Raw genomic sequence first — 14,289 nt, forward strand, 5'->3', positions numbered from 1 at the left:
GGACACGTTTTGTTCTTTTCTGCCATGAACTATTTTACTACTTCCAACAGCTCATGATAATAAACATAGTGACTTGCTATTCCATCCAGTAAAAAAGGAAGAATCTCCCTGTTCTTCCAGAAACGTCCTGTGTTTCTCTTTATACTCTGAATTTTGACCATGAGGGTAACAGTCTGCAGCACATCTAATGTTTAGTTATTTTTTCTGGCATTGGGCGTAACCCGCGCAAATGATTGGCAGTCACGTATGTGTCGGGAGCAGCATCAAGCACACACACTGCCCAATTACTTTAATTATTATTTATCTTTAATGCCTTCTGATGGATTGGAGTCTGGTTTAAGAGGGAAAAAACTATGAAATGAGCCACAGTATATAGAAAATATGATTAGACGCAAAGAGCCGCATGCTTATTGGCCGAGAACTACATGCAGCTCGAGAGCCGTTTGTTCACGACCCCTGACCTCAGAGATACAGATGCCCATACCTGAAGCACTGGAAACTGCCAAACAAAGGCTCCTGGCCTTGAGCAGCCGCCTAAAGAGATCCAAGGGTGAGCGATCCTGATCCAGAAGGATCCCTCAAAGCAGTAGTTCTCAAACTTTTTCTCTTGTTCCCCCCTTTGGAGGAGGAAAAATACCCCCCCCCCCAGAGAAAAAACTATCCAATTAAAGCTCACTTGCTTCTGTGTCGCAGTGTTGTTTTGTGTTGGTTATTCATGTTCTTGTCTCGGCTAAAGCGATGTCTTGTTTGGATTGGTACCTTTTGGTTAAATTAAATGTGTGTGTGAATGTGTGTGTGACTGGGTGAATGGGACTGTGACTGTAAAGCACTTTGGGCCTTCGAAAGAGAAGCGCTATATAAGTATACGCCATTTACCATTAAAACATTCTCCTCACTCCTCCTGCTCCTTCCTTCCTGCTTTTGGGTCATCCTGATTCCCGTAACACAGTTAAAAAACAAAGTACACAATATTGACTCAATACACAATGACTCTAATGCATGCTGAGTGCTTGCTACCAATCTATCAGTGTTCTGCCAATATGTGTTGCTCATTTGATCGCTGTGAATCAAAACGCAATGAGGACTGAAACCAGAATCTATCAATTAACAACATGCTGTTGCAGCTTAATGACCTGCTGAAGGCCTTCTAGAATTGGAGAGGACCAAGGGAATACTGTTGAAAGTTCATTTATCCAGGCACACTTAAGTTCTGTTGTCTTAAGGGATCTGCTTCATTAAAGGGAGGAAGGACTTTACCAACCAAAGCTTCTGTATAGAAACTTTAATTGTTGACGTGACAAGAGGGTGCTATTCAAACTTAAACCAACAAAATAGTTTGAATAAACCCAGTGGACGGAGAGTGGATTCAGTCTTCAGTTTCACACGCTTAAAGAGACCCACTCCAATGAAAATCGTCTTTATAACATGTTCTTGTGAAATTTCTAGTGACCTTGAACATGGCATGGTTTTTGGAACCAGGTGTGCTGGTCTGAGTATTTCAGAAACTAATTCCATAAAGTTCATAGTGTCTACAAATTTAAACAAGAGTTCTTAAATTATTTTTTTAATCAGACACGGCTCGTTTTTTTCAAACGTACCTTACATGTCGGACGACTCTGACGGAGGCGGAAGGTATTCCACCGAAACATGTAAGGTACGTTTGACAAAAACGAGCCATGTCTGATAAAAAAATATAATTTAAGAACTTATTTCAGAAACTGTTGATCTACTGGGATTTTCACCCACAGCCATCTCTAGGGGTTACAGAGAATGGTCTGAAAAAGGGAAATATCCAGTGAGCAGCAGATCTGGGCCTTGTTGAGGTCTGAGGTCCGAGGAGAAAAGATGAAACCCACAAAAACAGGGTTTCAGAAAATTAGAACACTGTGGCGAAATCACCATTTATCTCTGTTTTTGGAAAAAGATGAAGACATAGCTTATGATTACATTAAATCAATCAAAATAAATATTTTCTAAATGATGTGCCCATCTTCAATATTTGGTGTTTGCCCTATTGACTGCCTGGATGTGCCATGGCATTGATGACATCAGCTTGAGGCATTGCGGGGAAGTTATGGAGCTCATATTTACTTGATGCTTGCTGTCAGCTATTCTTTGCTTTATGGTCTTGTACCCCTCATGTTCCTCTCCATATTTTTCTCTTAATAAACACACATTTCAATGGCGTTTAGGGACAGCGAGTTTGCAGGTCAGTGAAGAACTGTGATGGCATGGGCATCACACCGGGTTTTGGTGCCTCTGATGGTATGGGCGGGGGCCAGGTCCTGCTGGAAGAGAAAATCTGCATCTTCCTCCAGATCCTCAACAGATGGAATCATGAAGTCCACTACTACATTCAGCTAGACTGTTGCAGTGACTTTGGACTGAAGACAGCAGAGTTTACCAGCACCAGTGCTGGACATTGCAGCCCAAATCATGACTGACTCCTGATATTTCACACTGGACTGGTTTTGCTGCTCACCACTCTTCCAAAAAAAAGCCTCACTTTACTTTCATCAGAAAACAAGACCTTGGACCGCTGGGCAGTCTTCCTTGGCCCAGTAGAGACGTTCCCTCAGTTGGTCCAGGCTCAGACGTGGTTTGACCCGAGGAACCTGACGGTTGGAGTCCGTCTCCTGAATGCGTCTGAATGTGGTGGTTTTTGAAGCGGTTCCTCCACCTCATTCCATCCACTCTTTCTTGAGGTCAGCAGGGTCTTGAATTTTGGCAGATTTCTTAACAGTATCCTAGATGAAAAGAATAAAACAGTGGTCCCTGAATCTACAGTCAATGGAAATGCATTTTTTTAAATTGAATTATGCAAAATACTCTTTTCCGTGACATTTCTGGGTCTGTATTTGATTGGAAGGAAATGGGGGGGGGGGTCTGGAGCATGAGATGGCTTTAAGGCATCTGAGGAGCGCAGCTCCACTTATAAATAAATGAAATGACTGAAAAAAAACATTTGGGGAACGTTTCTGTTGTTGGTAACAGGAACCACAAAATAAAGGGAGTTAAAACAGAAGCGTCTGAGTGCAGGAAAGAGAGAGAAGAGCTACAGGATGTTGTTCATTATCTTGTCAGCACGAGAAAATGAAATTAGTTTTAAACGGTCAAAAAATTAAAAGGAGAGCAGACTGTTTTTGTAAAGGATGATGGGTAATTTTTGTCATACAAGACCTCATAACCAACAGGTAATCAGGGGGAATGTCCAGAAGCTTTGTGAGGAACAAATGACAAAAGAATTAAACAGTAAACCTTTTATTTGACAGTTTCTCCTCTGGGCTTGACAAAAAACCTTCTGTTACTGGCTGTGCAGAGAAGCTTTGCTAAATTTAGAGCTTGCTGGAGCACAGCACCAGAAGTGCCAGCTAGTAGCAGTGCTGCAGGTTCAGGCAGCACAGACTGAGCATGGATGCTCTGGGTTTCATGGTTCACAGCATCGCCAGCTGATAAAATGTTAAAAACAGGGTGCAGGACGTGCAATGGCAGTGTCATTGGCCAAACTGGGTCAACATATAAGATGATAGTTTTTTGGTAGAAGACTGAACATATTGATTGAAGCAATCACCGGAAAAGTGGGATCATGGATCAAAGAAGGAGGGAGGGAATCCTTCTGGACAAACACAAAGGTTCTGAATGAGAAGGGGTCCCTCCGGGAAAGCTGCATCACTTTAATGAAGTGTGTGTGTGCGCGCTGTGCTCGCGTGTGTGTGTGTGCGTGTGTGAGCATCTCTGTATTTACATGTGTGCCTTTTAGAGGGAGCAGAGCATTGCCTACATGTTCATGGAAGTGGGGTCATTGGGGTCATTTTATTGGATGTCCAACATCAGCGTAGTGTCTGTCCTCAAAGGGCCAGATGTAACTTATACATGTAACTAAATGTAATGAAAAATAAATGTAACTACTCCTTAATGTTAAATAACCCATTTATTTATTTATTATAACTTTTTAAAGTGACAATTCCAGCTGCATAATTGTTTGCTTGTTACTTTAGCATAAATCCTTTCACATTTGATTGTTAGGTTATATGGACAGTGTTTAAGTCCTGATGTATAGTTGACCAATCCAATAGTTTAAGTCCAATTCCCCCCAGATATGAATAAATACACAACAATTTTTATTTTTTATTTTAAGAAATTAAAAACCTTTATGCTCTCGCGGGCCACAGAAAATGACGTTGAGGGCCACATTTGGCCCCCGGGCCTTAAATTTGACACACGTGAATCAATGCACTTCAATTTCCTTCTTTTGTTTTTCTTGTTTTCAAATCTTCAGATTTCTTTAAAAGAAACGACTTTGCTTCTATGGAGTAATTTTTTCGCCATTATTCCAAAAGCAACACTCACTGTTTTGAGCGTAAAACTTTAAACAAAATTATGTGCAATCAAGACAATATTCACTCGAGAGACATTCTCTCTCTTCGGCATTTGAATCAGAGCAGGGCACCAGGTTACGAATGTGCCACAAAAGCCAGCCAATCACAGACCTCAACCTTCATGTCTGTGAGGACAATTATTGTGTTTGCATGTATTATTAAGTTTCTAGTGCAAAATAGATCTTTTGAAGTTTTCTGATCTAAACAGAAAGTGTTGATTACAACAGATCTCCGTTCCTTCATTCTGTCTTTTGATGTCTCGCTTGTTAAGATGTTTGTCACAGTTGTTGTATTTTTTGACTATTAGGTCACCAGATGTGTAACTTCCCAGAATGAGGACAAGAAGTTTTCCTCCTAACCTGTGTTGTTGTTCATATACACCTTCTTTATCTGCATTAGGACGGCTTTCCAGGGAGACTAAGCAAACAATAACTGAGCATTGTTCAGTTGTAACGCCACTTTTGCTGTACTCCTTCCTGTTGTACAGTAGGTACCTATAGCGCTCCATCAGAGGTCTTTGCAGTTCACTAAAGTCGTATTTAAACATTTTGACAGATTTTTGAGCGCTGTGTACCACAGGTTAGCAGACACAACCAAATGTCTACACCTAAGTTCTCTCATAAGTCAAGGATTGGAGGTGCACATTATGGTCCAAACACCACAGTAAATATTTCTGATCAAACTAATTTTAAATGTATTTGCTGATATGGGGAAATAAAAGCTCCAAACATACATAAGGACTGGCACATATTTTATTTAGTGTTCTTGGCTTCTGTCAGGTCAGGTTATCCTTTTTGTTCAGATTATATCTGTTTATTTCAGTCACGGTTAAGCCTCCTTTCATTTAGATCTTTATATAACTGCTTCTGTCGGTTCGGGTCCTTGGATTGGGACAGATGACTTTTTCTGCATCATCCTTTGAGAACACTGACTCGGTTCTGTTGACGCTCCATGCACAATAGAACAAGCATGAACTCCTTTTTCAGACGTGTCCGTCAAGAATGTGTCCACTTCAGCAAGTCCATCCACATTCTTGCTTGACTTTTTTAAAAGCGTCTAATATTTTTTTATTGACTGGATCTTTGATTGTTTAATGAAAGTGTAGAATTGCACGTTAGTGACACGTTAGTGAGGGGAGGAGAGTTTGTGTTTGTTTGTGCATGTATGACTCAAACAGCCTCCCTTCACTACAATAATGACTCATGGGGTTGAACACAACAGAAACAGAAGAGAAGCTTCAACTATTAGGTAGCCGTGGTGCAGGGGTAGAGCGGTCGACCTCCAAATGGAGGATTGCAGCTTCCGTTCCTGCACGTGTGTCAACGTTTCCTTGGGCAGGACGCTGAACCCCACATGATGGTCACAGGTGTTCAGCAGTGGAGCCGCTATCAGTGTGTGAATGTGTGTGTGTGAATGTTGTGAATGTGTGTGTGGGAATGGGGAAATGGGACTGTGACTGTAAAGCGCTATAGCCATTAAGAAAGCATCACATCCAGTAAGTATATGCCATTTACAATAAGAAAGGCACTGAAGAAACAGCCAGCACTCAGACAGAAACCATGTGAGGGATCATCAAACATTTGAACTAAGTGCAGTCGATGTCTGGGCGTTTACAAGAGGGAAAAAGCTATGTGAGCGCATAACTCAGTCTCTCTGCATCCTTGTTTGTCTTTCCGTAATACAGATCTGTTAGTTAAAATGTCAAGAGCGTCGGTATTCCAAGATAGCAGAGCCAAGCTGAGCTTTTAAAGACAAGGTCACCTTTCTCGGGATTTGTGTTCTGCATCCCAGAGACGAACCCGAATGGCATCATTGTCTTCTTTAATCCTCCCTACTGCAGCACGCGGGCAGATGAAACAAGTGAAATGATTACTGAAAGAAGAGCTGTAGCCACTGTTTGAAACCACTGCAGTCCCTTCACATGTTGGACAAACATTTAGTCACACTGATCAGATAAACGACCAAAAACATCCTTTCGTCCCTTTGCGAGGACACAGCGTGGCCCGAGCAGACGGTTTGTAAGAATGGCAAAGTGGACAATAACATGAAGCATTGCACGGACGTATTTTATGGCAGTTGATAGAACGTCAGCCACATGAGAATCGTGACAGGAGTTTGACCCGTAGGTTTTGGCTTTTCAGAGCAATAGTACAGCAAACAGACACGTGAAAGACAAAGTGATCCTAAGGAATGAGGATCTTTGCTTTGGTGGAAAAGAAATCTCTCAGAACTGTTTCTGTTTTCTAAGACGGGAGAAATGGAAGCGCAATCGAACGTGAAAATGTTCATTTGCTGCTGTTCATAAACACCAATCTAAAGCTAAAACGAGAATTTTTGGTTCTCTTTATTTTTTACATTTTTATTCTTATTTATGTTATTTGCTTAAGGTTTGTATTTTGATATTTTGAACCTTGCATCTTAAAGTTCATTTTTTGATGGTTTGTTTTTAGGATAATTAATAATCTGCTTAAAAACAAAAGATCCCCCCAAATATTTAATGTAGAAGGTAATCATTATCGTGTTGAATCTTAAAGTGTGGCATCGCCCATCACCACTGCAGTAGATATGGAGTCCTGAGTGTGCATGCGTCATGAGGCTCATTTACTGTAAGTGGCCTCAGGTGTGTATTTGAACGGTTACCTGATGTGTTTTGTATTTTATGTGTTTTCCACCCTGAGATTTCCTCTTTGAACAAAGTTTTCTGTATAAAATAGAGTAGATTTGCTGGACCCAGTGCGTGGAAGCGTGCTGCAGAATTGCAGCTGGAGAGCAAAGCAGTGATTTAGTTTTAGGAATGGGTACATATGTTTGAGGCACGGTAACAAAAGCTTCAAGTTGTGCTACTTTAGTCCAAGCATGACTGCAGAGTTCAAGCAATGGGCAGAAACTGTAGATGTCAAGCAGGCCAAAGCATTACTTCTGCTGAGAGTCCTGCAGGCGAAGCGGGGCTTTTATGAGCAAGACGGCTTTTACCTGGATGAATGACCAGCAAGGATGCTGCCTGTAATTAAGATTTCATTAGGATAGTGCTCAGAGGTGGAGTACAAGGTTAGAGGCAGTTTGTTGAGGACAGAGATTGTGGGGGAAGATGGTGGAGGGCTGTGATAGATTACCAAGCGACTGCTGTAGAGGACATGCTTTGGAAAGATAAAGCAGAGATTAAAACTAGATGGAAAGGAATACAGTCGCCGCTTTTGGCATAATTCTGTAATTACTGATCTAAATCTCAAAATTCAAGGAAAACAGCGGATAACATTTGAGTGTGAACAGGTTTTCTGCCCACGGAGAGCCATCATTTCTACTCCCTTATGGTTATGTTTGCAAACATTCCATACATGCAGTTTGTTTTAAGCTTTTGTGAAGCGTTATCAAACTAAATACACGGGTGGAAAACTGAACAAACTAAAAACTATTTGTAAAGGTACATCTGTAATGATGTGGTCCGTCATAAGCCCCAAAACGAAAAATAGATTGACAGTTTTTCAATCGTTTACATGAAGTTTCTTTTGTAAAGTGCTTTAGAAGTACAGATTCATTCATTCATTCATTCATTCATTTAGAACTGAAAGTGGTCATTAGTTGAATTTGCTGCATTAGGAGGTCATATGAACTGAAATTCAAAGCTATTCCATCTTCATAGGTCAACTTCCATTTGAACATGGAAGCTCTTATTTTGAAGCAGCTTCACATTTCTTGCATCCATTGAACTCGTGAGTTTTTGGAGAGTTTCTGCTTGAATTTCATTGCAGGATGTCAGAATCGCCTCCCAGAGCTGCTGTTTGGTTGTGACCTGCCCCCCCTCCCTCAAAGGTATTTTGCTTGAGGATGCTCCACAGGTTCTCAATAGGGTTGAGGTTTTATTTTTTTTTTTTATTCAATTTCCGATCCCCCCCCCACTGACTTAAGGAAAGCAACAAGTACAAACGGCAGACAACTTAAAGCAAATTTTGCTTTTATTTAATCAAACGCAAGTCAAACATAACCCCCATCTCTGGGATAAATAAATGAACACACTCTTGGAATCAAAGTCCCAGCTGTGTTTAAGTCCCACTTTGTAGTCTACACTAAAAGGAGACAAACATTCACCTGAGAGTAGCACCATTTTCTACAGGATTAACAATACAGCTCATATCCGGGGTTTAAGGTTTTAATTCAGTTAAGAAACTCCACTGTATCCCATCTACACCTGGGGCTGGGATCGGCCCTTCCCTGGCTCCTGGGCTGGGTGGGCCTGGCCCTCTTGCCGGGGGGGGGGGGGGGGGGGGGGGACGTCACTGTGAGTAATCAGGAGATGTCCCCTTAGTGCCCTACCCGCCAATTTTAACTGCACCCCCCTTAGTACACACACCCCTCCCCCCTCAATATATACATCCCAACATAAACACACACACATGCACACACACACCCTCTCAAACACACATACACGCACACATATTTTGCAAGGAAGGTGGGACCTAGGACCATCTGTCCCCTACCTCTTCCTTGGTGGGGGGTACGGGCCCCTTTGCGACGGCGGCCGTGTCCCCGGGGTGCCGGCTTCCTGGGCCCGGCGGTGCTCTCTCCGCGCGGTGGGGGGGTTCACATTACATCTGAGCCGGGGGTGTTCGTGTCCCTGGGGGGTGGGTTCTGGTCCCTGCTCCTGAGCGCTGGGCCCCGCCAAATTTCCAACTGTGGCCGAGCCTGGTCGGGACATATTTATAACACCCCTCGTGGGCCCTCTTTTTTCCCCGGGGTTCCCCCCTCCTGGGCGGGGGCGGCAGGCCCCTGCCTTGCTCCTCCCTGGACCAACCGTGGGCCGGGCGGATGGCTGCCTGGAGTGCGGAGCGGGTCTCCCTTGGGGGGTCCTGGCTCGTACCTGGGGTTGGGGCGGGGGGATGCCTGGAACTCCTGGGTGGTGGTGGGGTGCTCGTCTGGGGCTGTGGGCGTCCTTCTCCGGTGGGGCCCTGCGTTGGGCTCTCCCGGCGCGGCGGGGGGGCTGCTCTCCTGGTTGGGCTGGGGCGGCGCTCTCTTTCCCTCCGTGCCTCCCTGCTCTCTGGCTCTGGGGGCCTTGCGGCGGTCCTGCTGGCCCTGGCCTGGGTGGCGGGCTTGGTCGCCCGGGCGGCGGTTGTTCCCTGCCGGTTCCCGTGTGGCGTTGGGGGGATTCCGGCTGCCGCTGCTGCTGCGGTGGGGGTCTTGGGGTGGGGATGGCTGGGCACTCTCCCTCCTTCTTTTCACGTTCCACCATTCATTTTAGTAGAACATAAACACCTGAGCACAGGTGTTAGCTCACCTTTGCACTAACAGTTTGCATGACTGAATGACTGAAATATTTCACACTAGTTGGTTTTAAGGCATAAGTATGCGTGTGAACACTATCTGTTTTGTGTACATGTCGACAGGTGGACATTTTTGCAGCTAGCAGGTGTGTTTATAACATTTGAGTGTGTGGACAGGCCCCGCCCTTTTTGTACTACATTTGAACCTTGCCATAATGATTAACAACCAGTAAACTTGTTGCTTTATGCTGCTTCATGGTCTTACCCCCCTTCCCCTCCTATTATCACCCTCCTACCCCCCCTCTCTCTAACGTCCCTCTCTCTTCTTCCCCTCTTTCTAAGAGAGTCTTTCTAAACTAAGACTACGGAAGCTCTGGGGAGCCAAAAATGCATCATTATTTAGTTATTTTTGAAATTGCCCATAACAAAATATTCTAATTAATTCATTAAATCGATTTTTAATGAGGATGGGGGCCACACACAGTCAGGGAGGATGGGGGCCACACACAATCAGGATGGGGGCCACCCCATCAGTTTGTCTCCATTTCTACCAATGATGCAGAGGCATTGCTTGCAGCATCTCATGCATGGAGATGATTTGGTAATTCTCACCCCTTCAGGGACCCTAAAGGGGCCCACCAGCTCTCTTCCCATGGCTCCACCCCCTCCTTGCTGACATCACAGCCTTGTTGGGACATGGTGGCCCCCCACCACCCACCCGGTACTCCATCCATCTGGACCATCCAGGGTTGCATGACTCTTATCAGTGAACAGACTATTTGAAAATGAGTCTTCATGATTGTGGAGCAAAGTTTCAGGATTTCAGAGGATTTCAGCTCTGGGTTAGTGTTTATTAATAGACTTTGTTAAAAAAAGTCACTTATTTTTCAGAAAGCTGTAGAATCCAACTGCATGTGGAGGAGGAGGTGAGCTTTGTGATTGTTGTGTTTCCGGAGAGCCTGATGATAAAACTGGAGTCTGAGACGTGCCAGCAGCTGCCCCTGCAGAGGCGTGGAGACGACTCGCTCATGAAACTTTCAGGGAGAGCGAGGTGGCCCAGAGTTCTGAGTGTCTGCACTAAACTGCCACGGGGTCATGAATACTTCATTAACGGCAGACGCCTCCGTAGAACTCCTCCCCAAGGCTTTCTCTGCGTCTCCTCTTCTGTCCTGCACGATGTGGGTTCAAGTGCTCCGTTTCTGTCTGCTGTGTTCAGTCTTCAGCACATTAATGATGGATTAGGATGCAGAATCACAGCACATCTGCAGTTCTTCATGAAGAAAGAAAAACGCTCATTTACTTTACTATGTGAAACTCTCATCTCATCTTTTAAACCATTTTTAAAGTGTTTCCAGTGCTCTTTAATTATTAATGTGATTTTTAGGCAGGGCCGGATCAAGCCAGCCCCTGTTGGGGTTGCAGACATAATATCAGGGGGGCTAGTTTGGATAAACTGAGAGGTTGGGGAATAAAAGACTCCCTAGCTCCTGAAATGCATAAAAGTAAATCCTAACTGTGCTGTAACTATCGTCTCCTTTTCTTCAAGGTTTTCTGTAGGATGCCCTTCCTGACTGCACCCTCTGCATTTACCCGGGCTTGGGACAGGCACATGTGACACTGGCTAATGCCCTGTTGATCTTCTATTTTTTTTAATATATTTATTTGTGAGGGAGGGAGGGAGTGATTGATGGTTACTTTTATTTATTTATTTTAAGGTGGTCTGTCTGTTTATCCATCTCTGTTCTGTCTTCCTTTTTTAACATTTATTGATCTTATTTATTTATTTACATACATTGTCACTTTTATTTTTTTAGTTTATTTTTGGTTTAGTTTTTTGTCTTTTTCCTTTATTTTTATGTATTTTTGTCACTTTTTAACTTATTTTAAAGTTTGTCTATCTGTTTAGCTATTTATCCTTTTGAGTTTTTGTGTCTTTTATTTCTTATGTTTCTTTTTTATCCGTTTAGTTTATTTAGTTCTGAACACTCAGCATGGCTTCCATCAGTCATTCCAGCTTTAATCGTCTGTTTTCTTCTGCAAAACTCCAAACGAGTCCATGTCCAGGCTTCTCGTCGTGTCCTTCTAGTGAGCTAAAATAATTACGTTTTGTTTCCTGTCATGTAGCACAGTGCAGCAGAACGGGCTAAGAACTGGAGACAGAGAAGAGAAAGAAGATGATCCACCAATCACAGTGGAGGTCACAGACATTCTGAGGAAAGGCCTTCTTATATCCATGTAGATGCAAACAGTGGAGAGGTCTACAAACTACGCTGTCGTCAGCATCAGTCTTTTTCAACTCTGTTTCCAACATTATTCTTGGGACAAGAATCTCGTTGGAAAGTTTGACACTTTCACTTCCCGCCATTTTCTGCAGAGGACTTAACATCCAGAAAAGAAGGTTCCTGCAAGGAACTGAACTACTTCTCCATCTGTTTCTGTATAATTCTTTTTTTCCACTAGAATGGTTCATATCAGACCAGGTTTTAGCATTTTTTATGAGGTATTGACTTGATGCCTGCTTTGAGTCCCTTGTCTATTTCCAGTGCAGTTTTTTAATAATTAAATCCTCGTTTTTTGAAAATCAAATCTCTGTCCTGTGGGGAAACAAAAGCAATTGTTAGCTTTGCTGAATATTCCAGCCATGGTCCTGCACGGCCTGGGCCGACTGACTGTGCGTTTTTACCAAAGGAACGCTTGGGGAAAACCAGCGCTGTGGGCTGTGACGCTGCTAAAGTGTTCAAGCCTAGATCTACATCATCTGCAAGCGGCCCCCGCAGGGCTGGAAGCCACTGGGACAGCAGGGGCTGTGCTTGTGACACTAGACAGACTAGATGGGCTGAGCAGAGGGATTCAAGTACCGCCAGACGAGTCGCTGTCTGCTGCCGCTGCTAGTAAACTCGTTTCTTGGTTTACTCCAAAGCAGAACAAAGAAAGCGATGGATGGAGGACAAGAATGAGTAGAAATGACAGCAGACAAAATCTCCAAACAGGGCCTGAGCTCTGCTGGGACTGTGAGCGACCGAGTGAGACAAGGAGCTGGAATGAAGCGCGAGGTCTTTGCCCCGCCCACATCCGGGTCCATTTTTAGGTTAAATCAAAAAGCTTTGCTGTTTTCTAGGACATAGTTTCTGGAGAGTTGCAGGAGTTCATTAGAAATGAACCTCTGAGTTGGTCCGTTGGCCTCTGCTGACATCCCATCATTTGTTTAAACTCTCCTACCAGCTTACAGCCCCTCACAACCCCAACCTAACATTAACCGTGCAATAAAAAAGCGAGAAATATTGTAGCCTTCCAGGCGTCCAGTTTAGATCCAGATTGCAGATCAGACCAGGAAAACAAAGACATTCAGGGATCCATTTGTCTGACGGTGGATGATCAGAATGGAGCAGAGCAGAGACTGTGGCTCCGCCCATTACAACCGTGAGCTTTTTCGAAACTGCATTTTTTTGTCTGCTCCTGATTCATCAGGATGGAATAAAGAAATCCTCTTAATTTGAAATTCTGCTCTAAATGTTTATCAGGAAGAGAAAAATGCTACAAAAACATGTTAAAAACAGCAAAAACCTCTTTGGGGAGTGAGTCTTTAACCATCACCTTCATTCTTCAAGTGTCAGGAGAGACGGTGATGTGAGAAAACCTCTGCAGACCTTCAACAGGCTGCAGAATCAGAAAGGTACAGATGTTTGATGTGAAGGGCTGAGAATTAGCAGGAAGCTAAGAAGGAACATTCTTAGAACATTCTAGACCCTGGATGGTCACATGACTTTATTCAAAGTCTGTCCACACATTGGACTGGAATGATGGACGGATCCGTGTTCATGACATCACGTGTGTGTTGTCCGCTGATGCACTTGGTCGTTTTTCATTGTAGTAAAATAGACCTACCATGTCTCAATCCTAATTCTGATCAGTTTGTCTAAATTTAAAAGGATTATTTTTAGTAAATCGGTTCTTCCTCGGACAGATCCGGTTGGATGTGGGACTAACGGATTCCTGGATCGCAGCTGTAGATCTGTTGGCTTCCTGGTGTCACTTGTCTGCTCCAGACACTGATCCCCCCGCAGGTCTGCGGCCGAGCCTCCTCCCGCCTTTACTGCATTCAGCCGGAGCTCCGGGCCACCGGTGGCGCACCGGAACGAGGATGGAGGCTCGCGCGCGCGCGCGGTGTGTGCGGTGGTGGGGGGTGGCACCTTTCTGAGCTGGAGACACGCATGCTGCTGGGACGTCTTCTTCCCATTTTATACCGGGGCTCCCGCAAAAATAGCCCCCACCCCTTCAGGACCCCCCTCCTCCCCCCCGCTCCTCGCAGCAGCAGCAGCAGCAGGAGGACGCGGATCCAGGATGACAGCATCTCTGCTCCACGTCCGAAGCACCTGGACGTTTTTCCCGCGGCTGTGATGTGAACGCGCGGCGTGCGCACGCTGACCGAACCCCCCGCAGACATTCAGTCGTGACGCTTTCGAGCTGTTTTCTGACCCCGCTCGTGAAAAAGGGACGTGGATCTGTTGGCGTTTCTGCGCCGGTAACCGGACGATGACCGCCACCAAGGAGCCGCCGAAGCAGCGGCCGAACCCGGCGCCGCAGGAGGAGGTGGGTACTGCGGAGGAAGAGCCGCCGCGGCGGCCACGGGCGCGCAGCGGGCCGGCCGCTGCAGC

The 14,289-nt window shown here is 44.7% G+C and overlaps 1 protein-coding gene across 2 annotated transcripts in view; it reads left to right on the forward strand.

Annotated features, from left to right (window-relative positions):
• Positions 1-14,289, forward strand: part of dpp10 (dipeptidyl peptidase like 10) — a 102,314-nt gene that overhangs the window by 31,225 nt on the left and 56,800 nt on the right. The window contains exon 1 of one of the 2 annotated variants that reach the window (XM_023950654.2): positions 13,622-14,224. The exons of the other annotated variant lie outside the window; for it this stretch is intronic. Within the exon in view, the coding sequence (XP_023806422.1) occupies positions 14,168-14,224 (57 nt within the window). The 5' untranslated portion in view covers positions 13,622-14,167. Of the gene's footprint in view, positions 1-13,621; positions 14,225-14,289 lie in introns of those variants that run through there. 2 annotated transcript variants of the gene reach the window in all.

This window comes from Oryzias latipes, chromosome 21, assembly GCF_053564925.1.
Source record: "Oryzias latipes strain Hd-rR chromosome 21, Olatipes_Hd-rR_3.1".
NCBI classification, from domain to species: Eukaryota; Metazoa; Chordata; class Actinopteri; order Beloniformes; family Adrianichthyidae; genus Oryzias; species Oryzias latipes.